This window comes from Aythya marila, assembly GCF_965140915.1.
Source record: "Aythya marila genome assembly, chromosome: 2".
Classification (NCBI taxonomy): Eukaryota; Metazoa; Chordata; class Aves; order Anseriformes; family Anatidae; genus Aythya; species Aythya marila.
In genome coordinates this window covers 103795740-103813847 of record NC_139043.1, presented here as the reverse complement: position 1 = coordinate 103813847, position 18108 = coordinate 103795740, and the positions used below count along the sequence as shown (strand labels likewise).

The 18108-nt window shown below is 36.7% G+C and overlaps 1 protein-coding gene across 8 annotated transcripts in view; it reads left to right on the top strand.

The window, feature by feature from the left end:
• The window catches only part of ANKRD12 (ankyrin repeat domain 12), a 65061-nt gene that overhangs the window by 25545 nt on the left and 21408 nt on the right, over positions 1-18108 (top strand). For 5 of the 8 annotated variants that reach the window (XM_082752942.1, XM_082752940.1, XM_082752941.1 and 2 more), the window contains exons 3-6: positions 4116-4263; positions 13655-13801; positions 14967-15164; positions 17915-18057. In XM_082752942.1, the coding sequence (XP_082609068.1) occupies positions 4116-4263; positions 13655-13801; positions 14967-15164; positions 17915-18057 (636 nt within the window). Of the gene's footprint in view, positions 1-2761; positions 2868-4115; positions 4264-13654; positions 13802-14966; positions 15165-17914; positions 18058-18108 lie in introns of all 8 variants that reach the window. The other 3 variants (XM_082752946.1, XM_082752947.1, XM_082752945.1) reach the window with 2 other exon arrangements.

Sequence of the window (18108 nt, the reverse complement as noted above, 5' to 3'; positions counted from 1 at the left end):
GCATGGAGTAATATTCATGTTAATAAAACGAGTTTCTAGCATATATGCTGTAGGGTACGTGTTTCTATTTTGGTTGCTTGCCCTACGAACATAAAAATTGATAAGACTGTACAACAGGTAGATCCTTCAGTGTTTGCAAGAGGTATTTTATAAACATAAGGAAATTTTAATTTTTCTGAATGTATATCTTCAATGGCAGAAAGTCTGCGAGTAAAAGGTAGATCTGTGGTTCAAAGGAGAAATGCATTTTCGCTTTGTAAAAAGTAAATCTCATCTTAGAAGGCTCCAACAATAGTTATTCCCAAAGCCATTTTAGTACCATGCAGAACGTGCTTCAGTATGTAATTATTTTTGATAGGCAGAAAGAAATGCTCATTCTACTGAGGTTTCGTACATCTGCTAGATTATAAATTATATGGCACTGCGTTGTCTCCTTTTGTGTATTGTCATTGATTGCAGACATAGCAGAAAATAGAGCTGGAATGGGATATTAAGAGATTGTCCAGGCTGCTGTTTGTTAGCCTCCTGAGACTGTTTCTGTGGAACAGATTACAAATGGCCTCATGGTAGCACACCAGTATGGTTTTGCTGAGGTAGAAAATTCTTCTCGTTACTACACCTCCCAGTGAGGCGTGCATTCGATGTTGAGATGCGCAGCTCTGGTTCATCCATTTGCCCCAGAGCACACCAAGCTGTACGCGGTTCTTGACAAATCTTGGCCAGACCTTTGCTTTGAAGCCTTGACTGGTGGAAACTCCACAGTCTCCTTGGGCAGTTGGAAAGAGTGGAAAGGTAAATTACCTTTACTTGCCTCTTGTAGTCTAAAGCCATTAAGCGTTCTCTAAGTCTAGCGGACAAGGAGAATATGCAATGCATTTTGTTTTGGAGCACTTTTTTAGTTTACGGATCTGAACATTATCATGTCTTTATTCAATGTTTTATTCAGTTGGTAGTTTAGATGAATGATCTGCCATAGAAAATCCACAGATGTTCTGAATTATAGGCCCCTGAAGGAAAGGTGTCAGCTTCATTTTAGTTTACATTTGTGGATCACAGGAAGCTAATCAATAGACTTATTCAGGCTGAATTTTGAACCCTGCATGGACCCTGAAAAAGATGTAGGTGGGACCAGGAGTAGGTGAAACAGGGAATGCTCGCTCTTTAAGCTGAAGTACCTGTTCTAACCCACAGGGCGTGCTGCCTCCTCTTGCCTTCCTTTACTTGAAGTTGAATCCAGAAGGCTGTTACGAGTTATCTGAATTTTAATGTGGGGTCTTTGAAGAGTCTGAAGAACCTTGTTTTTATCCCGTTCTTTTCCTTTTGTTTTGTATTTAAACTATTATCAAATGAAGACTGCTCTACAAATTCGCTAGTGATTATATTTTTAATTTGCTATTGATCTTTGCATCTCCCTCTTGCCCAGGCGTGATACTGTCTGCATACCTAATTGCATCTCTATCAGCGTTGTCACTGGAAATACTAAATAGTATTGGGTTTGGCACTGACTTCTCAAACAGGCTGTTTGTTCATTGCATCCTTCGGATTGGAAAGGCAGCCCCTGGTTGTTCATGACACTCTAAGTAGCCCTTTAGCCTATTCGGTGTGCTTTATTGTTTGTATGTGGTCACTGCCAAATTCTTATTGGAAGCTTACTTGATTTAAAGCTTTATCGAGTACTCTGCTTTATACCATTTTAATATATTTTATTTCTCACAGAGTGGGAAACTTGCTTGCTTTCAAAGCAAGTAAATTTAATACAATGAACATCACGTAAAGAGGTGCAAATTTTAGGATACTTCTCATTTGAAAAGGATAAATGTTTATTTCCACAATAGCTAAGGAGCAAAATACTCATTCTAAGATGTGTCCTGTAATTTCTGTGTATTGTGTGCAGCCTGTTCTTTCACTTCATTGCATTTTTATTTGCCTGAAAGTATACATTTTGAGCACACTCTCCTTTTAAGTAGATAATCATACAAATGAATATTCAGTGATTAACAAAACAAAAACAAAAGTAGTGTGCCAATCAGGTTTCATATAATGCATGTACACAGGAATAAATGCAAAGTTATCAAATTATTTTAGCAGCTTGTGCTTCTTTAAACACCTGCTAATTAGTTTTAGAACTAACCAGTTCAAAAAAAATGTTGCTTTTTAAGGATTTCCAATTGGGAAAGGCTTGTCTTTTTTCTACAAAACAAAGTTAAACCAGTTATTTGAGTGTTTCTTGTTTACAAACCTTAACTGATGCTTTCTTTTGCCTTGTACCTAATGTAAGATAATATCCTAAAGACAGCAATAAAAATGTAATGCCATTCTATCATGCTGTGGGAGATTCTTATAGGTATGTATGAGAAATAACTGGATTGAGCTGTTTGCACAAGGAAAGAATGCTCCTGGTGAGACTGGGCAGAAGTGGAAGACTTTAGTAGAAGAGCTCAGAGTGGACTTAATGTAGTTTGGGTCTGTCCTTGTCAATGGATATGTGTGTTTGCAGACATTAATGATCAGTTCTGTTAGATTGGTTAGCTTCATTTAAAGGTAATAACATTCACATTTTACCTACCAAGAGCTCAGGGGAATCTTAGGGTTTTCTAGATTTTCTTCTAGCATTTAAGGAAAAGGCCTGGGGAGGTGTTCGCTTTCTTTGGGGTTTTGGAGACGGGTGGTTTTGGTATGTGGGTTCTATTTTCTGTTTTGGCTTGTTCTGGTCTGGGGGGAGAGATGGGTAAGGGGTGTATTTTTTGCTTTTTTTTTCCAGGTTTCCAAACTTGGACTGACTATAGGTTTCTCTGGGGGCATCAGCCCGCTACTTCAGGAATTCTCCTTAAATAGACTGATTCCCACCCTTCTTTGTGACTTCCCTGGTACGGACATCTGTTGTCTGAACCACGTAGGGGGGATGTTTGTGGGTTCTCTTTGTAATCATTGCTGCCTGTCCTCTAGGCGACAGTTTAAACTCGGAGCATCAGATGATATAATCAAGCTACCCTTCTTACCTGCCTATGTTTTAAAATAGAGGATGAGTGCTCTTGAGTGCCTTTGCTTGGCGTTGCTTGCTAGTTTCCTCTAATCAGAATAAATCTTTTAACTTCTTGCTTCAAAAGCACGAAGGAACAGCCTTTAGTTTTGCGCTGATTGACAAGTAAGTGTATGTTCCTCTTCTACCTTTAGAAGATGAATCTACTAGTGTTTTCACTCAATCAGCTGTTGAATAATACAGAGCTGTGGAGTTGGGGTAACTGAATAATGTACCTCTACAGCACATAATGAAGAGAAAATGTCATTTCTCTGCATTGGCTCTTGATTGGTATGCAAAAATGTTGGGCTTTGCAGAGGGATCTTTTAAGCATTCATCTTACTAACTTGCTGCCTTTTCCATACTTCAAGCTCCTAGATTATCAAACAATTGATCGTAAGTTATTGAGTCCATCCCGTTTTTCTCTGTTTGTTGTAAAATGTCTTATAAGCAAAAATACTAGATTTATGCACCTAAAAATTCCAAATTGTACCTATTTTTTCATGAATTTCATACCAGTTAAATAAAATTTCGGTATAGATTATCTATGTTCTGGGGAAATTTTGCTTCAGAAGATGATGCACTAACTATCCCTGTTGAAATGGAAGGGAAGCTCTCTGTATGGATGGGTTTGGGGATGGGGAGGAGGCAGGGGAAGGTTCTTAGGGGGTTTTGTTATTGTGTTATTGTTCAGTCTGAACAGCAGTGTGGGCTTTTAATGTACTGTTAATGTGGTTATTGTGCTATAGTCAGGGAAACAAATTGGCATGCTCATTAAAGGTTCTGAGACTTAGCAAAGTCTTGTCCAGTTGGTGTTGTTCCTTTGACCATTAATGAAGGCTCAAGTAGCAAACAACAGTTCTACAGTGATGTACCTGGAAGTAGATATAACACAGAAGATTCTCACTTTAAAAGGAAAGAAATGCTATTGATTATTTTCAGTAAGGTTACCTTAAAAGGTTTTGAATGAGCTACTATGTAATGATACAAGTACTTGCACATACGCTCTCACATAGCAGTCTTTTCAGTCTGTATACGTTATGAGACTCTCCTGCTTTATGCAAAAATTACTTAGTATACTTTTTATTTATATTAGAGCAAGGACAAGATTGCATCCTACAGCAAAACTCCAAAAGTGGATAGGAGTGATGTGGGGAAGGAGATGAAAGAAAAGTCTTCCATGAAACGTAAACTTCCTTTTACTATTAGTCCATCCAGAAATGAAGATCGCAATTCAGACACAGGTAGAACCTTTTTATTTCCTTAACTAATTATTTGTTGGTAAAATACATCCTATTTTAATTAATTGTATATTATGTTTTTACATTGATTTTTCCCTCTAAAAAGGATACTAAGTATAAACGTTGCTTGCTTGCTTCTGATTGTTGCATCTCGGTCTGATAGGCTTTCATCCTATCAGATGTTACCAAAAGCTAGCATGCCATCGTAGTTTATCTACATTTTCCAGATCTTTCCTAACCTTGTTCTTTTGCTTCCATTTTAGTCATTAAGTCTTTATTTTCATGGTCATCTCTAGAGGTCCATTTGCTAAAGCAAGTAAACTGATGGAAAGATGTGTAAGTGCCTTGATTTGTGGCACAGATCTTAGCCTTTCGTAGCCTGTTGGTGGTGGGGGGGAAGATGGGGAGTGCTCTGTCCTATATATAAAAGTTGCTAAGGTTATGGAACTAACTGAACTAGCTATGGAGAACAAACTTCTTTCAGTTTGAGCTCCTCTGATCTGTTCAGGATGCCTTTTCTGCACAGGCTGGTAGTTTTTCCTGACTTAAGCATATTCTATTACAACTGATTTGAAGACTTCAAAATATCATTCTTAACATGGCTCTTTTCGAATCAAGATGGAGGAATCTAAATGTCATTCCAAGAGTATAATTAACCTAATTAAGTATATGCAGTAGTCCAGTAATAGTTATGTTGCCAGCAAGACAGTATCCAAGACTTCTGGATGGTCACCAGAAAGTCTGCTCCCCAGATTTCTCACCGGTTCAGTCTGACAGTTTCTCATATAGTACTTAACACATTTTTTTTTTCAGAAAAGTTAATTAATTAACATACTTGTATTTAATTCTAGTTATGTACCTAAGTACGTACATACTTTTTGTCCAGGATTGATTTATTGCAGACAATTTGATTCTTGGATGTTACAAACATATTTTTGTTAATGTAAAGAGAACGTGGTATAAAATCCAAATTTGAAATAGTTGCATTGCAAACCAGAACTTTTGGATTTAAAGCTCAGTTTTCAGTGTGTTTACAGAATTCTACAGTCGTATCCTATTCATAATACCACTTGATTCTGAAAAGACCATGTGTAAATTATATATGTACGCTCCCAGCATTTGCTTTGTTGATTTTATTGTTTGGTGTTATACCATAACTGTTTTTTTGTAGTGGAATTAAATGTATTTAGAAATAGTCTTTAGCACTTATTTAATGTGTTCTGTGTTGGAAATCTTTTGTCATTTCTCACCATCTCCATCAACTTTAATTCATTGTCACAACATCTTGTAAGGTAATGTAAAATTTTGTGTTTTCTCTTGCTCTAGCATCTATTGTCACAGTTGCTGCAAACAAGATGGATTAGTCTAGCTGTCTAGACAAGCACAGACAGTGCAGTGCATACACTACAAAACCTTTTTAAGTTGTAGCAGAGGAATGATGGAAACAGTTCAAGTAGGGGCAAGAAATACTTTACAGAACAATGGAAGGCACATAACTCTTAATTATTGTGTAGCAAACATCAGTGCTTATTGTCTGATTCATTGTTGACATGTTGCAAACTTCTGTGTGCATTACTGCTGAGGAAGGAAGGCAAGATAACTATACTGTTTCACAGGTGAGGAACTTGGTACCTAGGCTTTCCAAAGGCCATAGAGGCTGGGACCATTACTGGGACCAAAACCAAATAAACAACAACAAAGAACAATTCTTGTCTTGCTGATTCTGTACCTAACCAATTGGATTAGACCAGTGAGCATTAACCACTTACATATTGCTGCCAAGCTGCTGAACTCTTACCTCTGGCAGAAGTGTCTCCTTGCTAACTAAGTACAGAGAATGGCAAATATTATTTGGGAAGGAAGAAAGTTTTGGAGGTGACAGAGTAACCAGATATGGAATCAAGAAGAGGGGATGAAATGCTTCTTGTTAGCTAGTAGTACTAGTGGGTTGGGGGGATGAAAGGGGTGTTGTTTTCTTAAAAATAATAATAATAAAAAAAACAGGGGAGCAGGATTCTGTTTTCTTCTGGTACGTGTTGAAAATCTGTAGAAGCAGTCTAGGGGAGATGATCAGAGGTTATGTACACAATTCATAATAAGAAAAGTTCAGAAAAATTGTGGAACTACTGCATTCTTCACCCTGTCCGTTATAGTTCCAGGATGTATTTTATCCTTTCCTTGTTGTTTTACTTTTAATTGACTTCCAATATATTTTTTTTCAGAGTTAAGTATAGTAGAAATGTTCTCACTAGTTTGCTAAATAGTTTATCTGTAATCAATAAAATACCATTGAGTTTGCTTTCCAAATGTTTTTAAAGACTTGGCGTCATCTAAAAACATCTCTGGGTGAACAAAAATCAAGGAGTGCCATGAAAAGTAAATTTAGGGTAAGAGTTCTAATTTAGTGAACAACTGTTCATAATAAATGGTTTATCTCCAAGACACATGATAGGGTTGCTAGCTGATGATAGAAACCCCATGGTAATAGGGTTCCATCCTATTTAGGAAGGTAAATGAGTTACTGGAAAAATGGGAATATCTTATTTTTAGAGCACTACGTCATTGGACTTGTCTCAGTTCTATTTCCAGAATATGTATACATAAACTAAGATTTTTTATTTATATTTTTTTTAATCACCTTTATATGACAAATACTAATTTTTATCCGGTTTCTCTCCTTTGGATTGAAATGCTGCCTCTTGTGACATGTTTCTCTCACCAGCTTCAGCCTCTCTCCCTACCCCTAAATTCCACCTATTGCTTCCTCTTCCTGGTATTTTTGGTTTCTCATGGTATGGTTTTTGGTTTTGTGTTTGGTGTTTTGTTGTGTTTTGTTTCTTTCTTTTCATTCGGGTATTGTCAAGAAACTGTATAAGTGATAATAAACATGGACATCCAAAAGGATGTTAACTTCACTTGGAAATGTATTTTAAAAAATTGATTCCTACTAAGCTGTGTATAAAGTAAATGTTACGTCCAGTCAGTTTTGGGAAGTCTGAAAACAAACTGCATTTGTAGTGTCCCGTAAGAGTCTAGAGCAATGCTTAGTCTTGTTGTTTATTTAGATTTGCATTTAAATTAGTTGTATTAGCTTTTGCCTAAGAAACTGGTGCATTAAATTAATGAAAAATATTTTCATATCTAGCTTGTAGGTTCCTTTCTTAATAATTTCATACTGGCTAGGACCTAATCCTGTTGACTAAATGTAGGCATGCAATGCCAGCTGAGATGCCTGCGGTAGCTAAGTCTGCAGATTTAAGCTGATTTATAACATGAGCTGTGGGAGATCTGTTATGGGACAGCTCCAGCACCTGGAATGGCACTGTGTGCCAATTTTTAATCAACAGAGCCCTGTTCTTACTTTCTTTTATTGTGCAGGTGTGTGTCTATTATACTGCTGTTATTTGTTTGAGCAGATCTGGCTTGCGTGTGCTGTCCTTGTTTGGATGCTTCTCCTAAGCTGGAGTCTCTGTTACGACATCCCCATTCTGTGATCAAGAGCAACCACAAAAAGCTAATGCTATATATATTTGTGTGTGTGTGTCAAATTTAATTGCAGTGTAGCTTTAACCTTTATTGAAGTTAATTTCCCATAACCTTATGGAGGATTTTACATTTAAGATTTGCGTAAGACTGGTGGAATTGATGGTGGAGGAAGAATCATTTTTCGTAACTTTTTTTAATAAGTTCCCTGATTTGAAGTTTCCCAATCCAAAATCACCATTTGCATGAAAGACTACTTATTTAGAGTACTTAAATAGCATTCTTTAAATTTCAGTAATTTAATTGATTTGCTTATTCTTAAATAATCCATTTTTGTGATAGATTATCTGAGTGAGAACACAGCAGGCAAGTGCTACTATTTTATAGGACAAGTTTGTTTGCTTGCACCACCTTATTAATCTGAAGAAACAAATTTGTGTTTCTCTATATAATTACATGTAACTGCAGATTGGAAAAATATTTTCATGGTGAAGGTAAGTATAGGAATTTTAAGCATAGGCATTTTTTAATCTTGTTACATAGTTGATTATTCACAAAGAACAGTAAGAGTTACAGTTACACACCAATTTGTCACTTTCCTTGGAAATAACATCTTCCAGATTTCCTGTTTGTAGTAATACCTTGGTTTTGTTATCTGACCTCAGCAATTCCTGCCTTTAACATAGTCCAAGCATAGCACAGTCATTTCTTCTAGCATGTAATAGATATCCAGAGAAGACTGTTCCATGTGTACCTCATCCTAACAGTGCATATATGTGTGCTTCCTATAGACAGGCTAGTGGGGCTGCTAAAAGGACTGTTTGGACAACTGTGGTACTACTTGCTGGATTTCAGCTGTTAAAACCGTGACAAGTTTCTTTACCTAATGTATGAGCCAGAGACAGGAAAGTAGATGTGTCTTTGTGCATGTGTATATAAGTTTCAGTAAATATCTGCTATTAACTTAATTAAGCATCACAACAGTACCTTAAATTTCTCTAAAGTGTACAGTATACAACAAGTTCCCTGCATCACGTTCTAGTCTTTAACTGAGTGTAGGAAGCAGCAGTCAATCTTGATGTGTTTCTCTTAAAAATAATAACTTCATCTGCAGATTTGATCACCATGACCTGTCTTCTACTGTTGCCAGTAATAAGGATATTAGTGTCTTGGTCTACATCACTTAATGATTTAGCTTCTGTAGACGTGATTATTTTATGTCAAGCAGTTTATATTTTAGCTTCATGTGGTCCTATTTCTTGGTGCAGTTATTCCTTATAATTTGCACTGACAGGAGTTCGATGTAAAAGTAGAATTGGAACAAGCCCTGAAGTTGGAATTTGCTCTGTTTGCTTTTTCCTTTATCCACCAAACTGATTATTTTACAAAATGATATACTCTGTCAGTTTGGCATGATTTGTTTTGAGGAATCCATATGTAATTTTATTTACCAACTTATTTTCCTAAACCACTTAGAAATAAGTTGATCCAGTGTTTGTAACTTATCCAAATCCAAAACAAACAGGTACATTATCAGTTGTCTTGGGACATTATCTGTGAAGCATACTTTCTCTTAAAGTAATTGCTGATGATGTTTTTGCTGCCGGTACATTTCAAAAGTGTGAGTGAATTTCATGAATTTATATAAAAATAAGTGCTTAAATGCAGTTATAGCACTGTTTCACATAACTATTTTTGAACTTTTTTTTTTTTTTAAGTGTTATGTGGAAAACTTACACTGCAAAAGGAAAATATTACAAGGAACGTTGTCCAAATAGATTTAGTTGCATATTATGAAGGCTGTTTAATAAAGAAAATCAAACATGGATCCATTTGAAGAGTTTGGATTGTAGTTAATAACATGTAAGAAATTCCCTGATGTCCTAACTGCTGAAGAATATCAAAAAGTGACAAGAAAGTGAATTTGAAAGAAGATATTTGCACTTCATAGACATTGAAAACAAAATATTCAAAACTTAAAAAAAAAAAAAAAAAACTTTTTAAAAATTGACTTCAACAGTTTTATAAGTGAAATTTTGTATGACCTTAATTTCTCAAACTAATATTATCTCTATATTAAGGAAGTTATTACCGTTCAAATTGTATGGACATCAAGAACATGGCTGTGAAAAGTTTTTGTTTAACACCAGATAAAGAATAATTAAATAGCCAAGGCTTTAGATTGTTAAGTTAGTCTTTTTCCTGCTAAATGAAGTGTAGTGTGATGATAATGTTGGGGCAGTGAAAACAAATAATCTATTGTGCAATAAGCGCAGTGGGAGTTCCCAATCATTTGTAAGATTTTTCTGTGGCTTTGTGTAATGTCTTTATCAGCAGTTGTAGAGTTGTTTTTCTTGGATCAAAAAAGTAGTCTTTTTTTTTTTTTTTTTTTAGTTTATCTAAATTTCTCTTTTATATGCCCTACTATTTCCCCTTCGATTCCTTCCACACATTTGTTCTGTGTTTTGTTTTGTTTTTATCCTCTAGTTTAAATCTAGGCCATATGCATGAGAACTGGAGTTGGGGAAAAATTACTAGCTTCTTTGCGGATGTACTCCAGTAAATGGATTATTAGGTGCACCTGCTGTAGTCCCAAGACACTTTTTTTTTTTTTTTTTTTGCTTTATTGTTGGTCGTACTCATTTTGTGTATTGAACTGTTCAGATTTTCTGAAAATCCATACGTAGTCCAGCATCTACTTGGTGAGAGCAATTGGTAAGACCTAGAAATGCTCTGTAAACACTATTGCACCAGTGAAAAGCTTTGGAATATTGGGTGGGACTTCGGTGTTGTTTCACAACACTAAACATGATACATGATTGAATTTCACTCATATGCTTAATAGGTATTTCCAGTAAAATGATTAAAAAAAATAAAAGTATAAACAAACAAAACCCACGCTATCATTTGGATGTATTGTTTTCCCAAGCTGAATATAGTTATAAAATTGTTATGAATGATTCAGAATGCAAATGAATGTGTGTTTTGTTTTGTTTTGTTGTGAAAAAGAATCATAAGTGGTAAATAGCATAAACTAAGAAACAGCAAATCGTGCCAGACAAACTGAAATATGTTGTTTTGTTGGAAATACTAAATTAGCCAATGAAGGTTACAGAGTATGCTCTCCTCGGAGAGAGAACAGCATAATCGCATTGAAAAGCTGAAAGTAAAATTTCATTGTAGGTTTTCTTTAGGTTTTCCTATATGCAGACTTTCTACAAACAGGGAAGCAGGCTTGATTTAGACATCGTATGTATTTTTAGATGTTCAGAAGTGTGAGATGCATGCAGTTCAGAAAAATCTCAACAATTACATATGTAAAAGGGATCTCCCTGTTTCCTTTTTAAACATGGATAAATTTGTAGGTTTTATATGTATGTCTGCTCCTTTCCATTCTTAAAATAATCTTATTATAATTGTTCAGTCTGTAAAAGCATATATTTCTTATTTGGTCAGTATGGAATTGAAAATGTACACTGGTTGCATGGCTTTCTGTGCCTTTAGAACATTGCACTACTGGAGCCTTTGTATATAAGCAAACCTAGAAGGTGAGATTTAGAGAGGGCTAGGAAGGCAGAAAATGAGTTAAGAGGAAATGAATGAAATGAGGAGGGGCCCGGAGAGAGGGCTGGAAACAAGTAGAGAATATCAAAAGATAAAAAAGGTCAGTTTGGGGATTAATGAAATGTGGAATGGTACATGCTTAGGAACCTCAGTGGGACTTAAGCTTCTTACTTGTAATTTTTATTAATTTTTGCTCCTCTGCAGAAAGTTTGCAGTGAAGTGAAGTTTGCCTCAGTGGAGTCTTTTGAGATTTTCATCTTCTGCAGATAGCAGATTTTTAATGAAGCTTTTATCTTACGGGTGCTTTGAGGTTGAGATGTTGGAAAGGAAACTGGAAGATCAATATAATCACAAGGACAGTGATGAAATAAAATCCATCCCCTCCCCTCCAACTGTACCTTAACTGCACTTTCCATGTTTTTTTAATATGTCCCCAAATACTAAGGTTAACTAAAACTGGATGAGCAGTGCCTCATCAGATGATAATTGATTACAGTAAGGGTAAGATGCGAGAAGGTGCTGCACAAAGAACTAAAGTCATCAGTGTGGCAACCAAGCTTATTTTACTAACAGTAACAATCCCTGACCAAATTTTAGCATTTTCATAGAGTCAAACCCAGCTCATCAGTCCAACGTTTTTTCCCCTTTCTCTTATTACATGTTCTTGATTGTAATTTTTAGATCTCAAGCAACAACATGAAGCAAAGTTTATGGCTTAGCATGTCAGCTAGTCACAGAGGAGAAAGCAGCCAACAGACGACCTTCCTCCTTCTTGAATCCTTCCCTTATCTCTGTGCTCAGTAGTCTAGTCTGGAGGGTGAATTGGGGTTTCCCATGACTGTAGGGTGCAGAGCAATGTCTGACTGTTTCAAGGTATGTCAGGAACGTGGAAGGCAGGGAATCTACCAAAAGGAGAGGGTGCGGCAGAATTAGAAGCTCATGATGACCCTGGGCTTCTAGGGAAGGGAACCAAGGGAAGTATTTGCTCAGAATTTTGAGATGTTCTGTTAATTTAAGCCTATTTTAGAAAACAGGCTGTTCCTTTTTGGTAGTATCAATTAGATATTTTTTTTTTGTACTGCTTTCAAAAAGTTTAATTCGAAATAACCAAGGATGTTTACTTTCAAGCAGTAGCCTTAGGGGCTGAAGAAAAAGGTAGATGTTACATATCTAACATGTAATATTAAGCTACTTACAAAATAGAAAATGCTAAATTTGACAAGAACTTTCTCAGACAAAAAAAGAACAATTTTCTGGAAAGCTGAGATAATAACAGGAAGTGAATGGTCTTCACTATGCATAAATGCAAGCTATTACATCTCCGGAAAATATAGTTACAAGGTAGGGAGGTGTATGGAAAATAGTTGTAGGAAAAGAAATATGATATATGGGGAGTTTGTACTTGTCTGATATTGAGATCATTAAAGATTGTTCCAGTTAAAAGCAATTTAGTCACTACATCACAAATCGGTTGTTTTCTGTTATATTTCAAGGTGAATGCTTGTGTTTGGTTTAGGAAATATTGGTATAATAAAATGAAGGAAGAATGTTTGAAAAGGATGGAAGATATAGATCAAACAAATTTTCCAAGTTATACAAATAAAATATTCGTTTTGAAATTTTGTAATATATTAAAAATTTATCTGATTTCAGAGCGCACTTAACTGATCTTGAGATCTGTGAGAATTCTTAGGTACTGAGATAGCTTTAGAAATTATCTGTGTATTCAGATGTGTAATTTTAGCTCCTGGCTCAAAAGTTGGACGTGGAGTATCAAATATCTTCAGTAAATATTGATAAAAGAAGTTATACATGTAAAATATATGAAATAGGTGTATGTTTTGGAAGGGTATGAATTTCGAAGAAGAAAGTGCTTTTAAGGTGAAGTAACAGAATGAGAGAAGAAATCCTGTATTCCATTATCTAACAAATATCTGTATTAAGAAGTCTTTTCCTAACTTTTAACACGAGGTCTTGAGAGAAGAGTCGCAAATTTGGATTAGAGGCTGAAGGGAACTGGCTGATCTTAAAGCACTTTTTAAGGATCTGACTTGTTTCTCCAAGGTTTGAAATTGTGAGTCTTACTGCAAGGTGGAACAGGTTTTCTATCTTTCAGAATTTTTAGTACTCCTTCTTACAGCTCTGAGTAGTTCAACTCGGTAGCTTTTAGCCTAATATAATATAAAAGGTAACCAAAATTAATGCAAATGCAGCAAATTAGAGATGCAATTTCTGTTTATCTTCTGTCATCAATCACCAGTTCACGTACCTTGAAAATATGGTTTTACTTCTAGAAGAAGTTTATAGCAGAATAGCAATTTGAGCCTTACAATGTTCATATTTCCAGAGAAGGAAGGTCCAGAGAAAAAGAAAGCGAAGAAGGATGCTGCAAACAAGAAATCAGCACCAGTTAGCATCCTTTTTGGTTATCCTCTGTCAGAGCGCAAGCAGATGGCACTTCTCATGCAGATGACAGCAAGAGACAACAGTCCAGGTGATCTTACATAGCTAACAGTTTTCTTCTTCCTGCCATTTTTATTTTTATTTTTATTTTTATTTTTTACCTCTCAGACACTGTTCCATGCACTTATTTAAACTGAAGTGCTACTTTTTTATGGAGTTTAAGTACAGTCTCATTGTCTCTATTTTGGAGTGGGATTTCCATTTAGTAGGAAAATGATTCAACTTCTTAGGATTTAAAGGGGGGGGACACCCTCTTTAATGAGAGATGCCTTGTTTTTAACTCAGAACTTCAAACTATCCTTGCTCCAGCTGTATTTAAAAAAAAAAATCTTGTTTTTATAAATGTGTTTTTGTTTGTAAAAATGTGTTTTTACAAAATCTGCATTTTTTAAAAGTGAATGTCTGCATTTATTTAAGAATTTGGTATTGGTTAGCGGTATCCTGCTGTGTTTAAATCTGTGTAGAGAAAGGCAAGACAATTTCATGGAAGGAGGAAGTATCTTTTAAAAAGCTCTTGAGACTCTCAAATAATTTAGGAGGAAAAAGGGATATTGTTTATTCTCTCATACTAGGGAAGTCTGCCTCATATATAAAACACTGGAGTCTCTGTCTCATAGGCGTGTGTTCTTTGAGAAATTAAACCTAAGGAATCATGAAGGTGAAAATAACCAGACTGATAGTCCGTAGCTCCCTGTCATGTGTTATTAAAGCTTCTTTTTTCGTTTTTGAAAATTTTCTGAGGAAATTTTAGTTCACTACCCACCTCCCCACCCCCCAAAGTAATTGTGTTGGCACAGCTAAGGAAGTGCAGGGTGCAACACACAGCTAGTAATTCCTTAAACTGGCCTTGCACTAAAGATCTAGATGACATATACCAGAGGAAGAGAGAAGCAGGGTAGAGACTAATCTGCATGGTGATGCTTTGTCTTGTTTAAGAACAATTTATGCCAGAGTGTGTCAACGTTGTAGTTTGGATAGAATTTGTCCGTTCTTGAAAACTATTTTAAAAACAGTAAGACTTTGTAAAACACCATTTTTATATTGCAAATAGGTGTTGTGTTAATACACGTGAAGTGTCAAACACGTCCTTTATTTAATTATTCACTGATAATTATCATCTTTTCATACAAGCATTATAATGAAGTAAAAATACTGTTACATAACTTGTAATGACCATTTAAAAATTTATTTTGTAGATTCCAACTTAAATCATTCCTTACAAACACCAGCACAGAAGAAAACTCCAACTTCCTCTTCAAGACAAAAAGACAAAGTTAACAAAAGAAATGAACGAGGGGAAACTCCTTTACATATGGCAGCAATTAGAGGGGATGTTAAACAAGTTAAAGAACTAATCAGTTTAGGTGCAAATGTGAATGTAAAAGATTTTGCAGGTAAGTTGATACATGCTTGCTTAACTGCATGAATTCAAAATTAATACTGATGTTGTTAACAGGTTTTAGTTCACTTTGTGCTATATTTAAATGAAAAAATATAATTTAAAATTAATTGGAGTTTTTCAGATTTCTTTTTTGAAGAAAATGATTGGGCTTAGACACTGGTACATAGTATCATGTTTCATAGAATCAAATCACAGAGTGGTCTGGGTTGGAAGGGACCTTAAATACCACCCAGTTCCAACTCTCCTGCCATGGGCAGGGACACCTCCCACTAGATCAGGATGCCCAAAGCCCCATCCAGCCTGGCCTTGAACACCTCCAGGGATGGGGCACCCACAGCTTCTCTGGGCAACCTGTGCCAGTGCCTCACCATGCTCTGAGTGAAAAACTTCCTCCTAATGCTAATCTAAATCTTCCCTCTTTGGTTTAAAGCTATTCCCTCTTGTCGCGTCATTTCTGCCTGAGCAAAAAGTTGCCCTCCATCTTTCTTATATGCCCATTTAAAGTATTGAAAGGCTGCAGTGAGGTCATCCCAGAGCCTTCTCCAGGCTGAACATCCCCAGCTCTCCCAGCCTTTCTTCATAGGAGAGGTGCTTCAGCTCTGATCATCCTTGTGGCCCTCCTCTGGACCTGCTCTTACAGCCCCACATCCTTCTTGTGCTGGGGGTCCCAGCCGTGGACACAGCACTCCAGGTGGGGCCTCACAAGGCAGAGCAGAGGGGCACAATCACCTCCCTCCCCTGCTGGCCACCCCTCTGGTGATGCAGCCCAGGACGCTGTTGGCCTTCTGGGCTGCAAGCACGCACTGCTGGCTCTTGTTGAGCTTTTCATCCAGCTTGCTTTCTTGGGGGCAAAGGAGGGAGAGAGGGAGAAGACCTTGACACTGCAAGCGCTGCTCAGCAGTAGCCAAAATGCTGGTGTGTTATCAACACAGTTTACCCACAACTGGAAAACAGAGCACCATATGGGCTGCTATGAAAGAAATTAACTTTTTAAGTTCTTCCCAGGCAGGCCCAGTACAGATACTTAACCGGTTTCAAAGGTAGATGGAAACATGAGGAGAACGGCTGAGAGCTGGTTCCAGGAGTTGATTGAGAGCAAGTCATTAAAGGCTTCATTCAGAACTCTTGACGAGGTGTTTGGGATCAAATGAGATAATTTCCATTGGTAATCCAAAGGGAGAAGCAGAGGTGGCTGAGCTTCAAAATACTGTGCAAAGGAAGAAGTAAAGAAAAGGGGGAGGATTTGAGAAGTGAGTCACGATTGGACAAAAAGTATGAATTTAGGATGCAGTGAAGTTTAGAGAATTAGAGTTTTTTAGCTAAGAAGCTGGCAGAACTAAAGGAGGAGAAAATGAATTAGTAATGGAGGAAGTAACCCTGCTCATGGGGTATCTGCCAGAACAATACTGCTGTGTGAGAACAGGAGTAAAGGAAACAGATGTTGAGAGCAAGCCAGGACTAGTGTTGGCCGGCTGGACGTTTTGATAGGATAGAAAGGCAAAGCAGTAAAACACGGGGAAGAATGAATTATGGAGAAAATTAAGTATGTCATTGTTAGGGGGAAGAAGGCAGGGATCAAAGGGCTGGAAGCAGAACAGTGTTTTCACTGTGGGATAGTGGGAAAGGGGCAGATGACAAGAAAATGGAAAGAAGAAGGTGGTAGCCAGGCAGTGCTGGAAGTGAATGATCCACATGATGATGGGAGAAAAAAAAATTAATTTACAAATAATAGGAAGTGTTTTGCTACAGAGTAAGTTAGAAGTTGCTTTTTTGTTTGTTTGTTTTTTTGCTGCTACTGTCAGTTTTATTTTTTAAACAAGTGGAAGGTCAGAAGTTCAGTAAGAGATGAAAATGAGGGATTTCCTTGGTGAAGTATTGGATAAATCATGGGTTTCTGAACAGAGGTACAAGCCCATTACTTACGAAATGTGGAGTATAGTGAGTAAACTCTTCCAGACCTGCACCAGTTATTTAAGACAGAAGTTGAATCCTTTTCCAGAGCTAGTCTTTGGAAAGTCATCAAAAATAGCCTGGAAGTTCAGGATAGCTATGATGGGATGCATCCAGTTGGGAAGAGGAGATTGAGGTATGGAATGTAGTACGTGTGGGTTTGGATTTCTCATCATCTTCACTTGAGACTCTGCTGCAAAAAAATGAGCAGTGAGCTTGAGATTATCAATGTGAAATCAAAATTGCTAAGAAGGACTAATATTCTAAGAAGTATCTGGAGGAAGTTCCCTGCCAGTATTTGTTAACAGCTTTCTATCTTGACTAATAGTTGCTGAATGTTATTACTGATACTTGGTACATGTTCAATGGCTCTAAATGTACACTGGTTGTAGCAATTTCTATATTTCCCAATAGTATGATTGGTAATCTGTTTCTATATATGATGATGTTATTTATATATACCTAATAATGCAATCTAATATGTATTAGTAAAAGAATTTCTAACATGTTTACTCGGGGGATTTTATGCCAGGTTTTTCATTTATTTGATTATTGATTTCTCTGTTCAGTGTATTCATGGTAAAATTTATAACTTATTGCTGCGAGGGCCAGGATTGGTAAAGCACGTATTCATTAAACAGATGGCATTACTTTCCTCTGAACTGGTGTATGAATGTGTATTGAAATGTTTCAAGGCCATAGATTGATAGTACAGTGGAAAACCAAACCAAAAACAAACAAACAAACAAAACTTTGACCTTTCAAACTTACACTGACCACTCTTCCTTACAGGTTGGACACCATTGCATGAAGCTTGCAATGTTGGTTACTATGATGTTGCTAAAGTCCTGATAGCAGCAGGAGCTGACGTGAACACGCAGGGCTTGGATGATGATACTCCACTTCATGATTCTGCTAGCAGTGGGCATAGAAATGTGAGTGTGCTGTGAGAGCAGGGGAAGTATCTAAGTTGTTTGAAATACTCA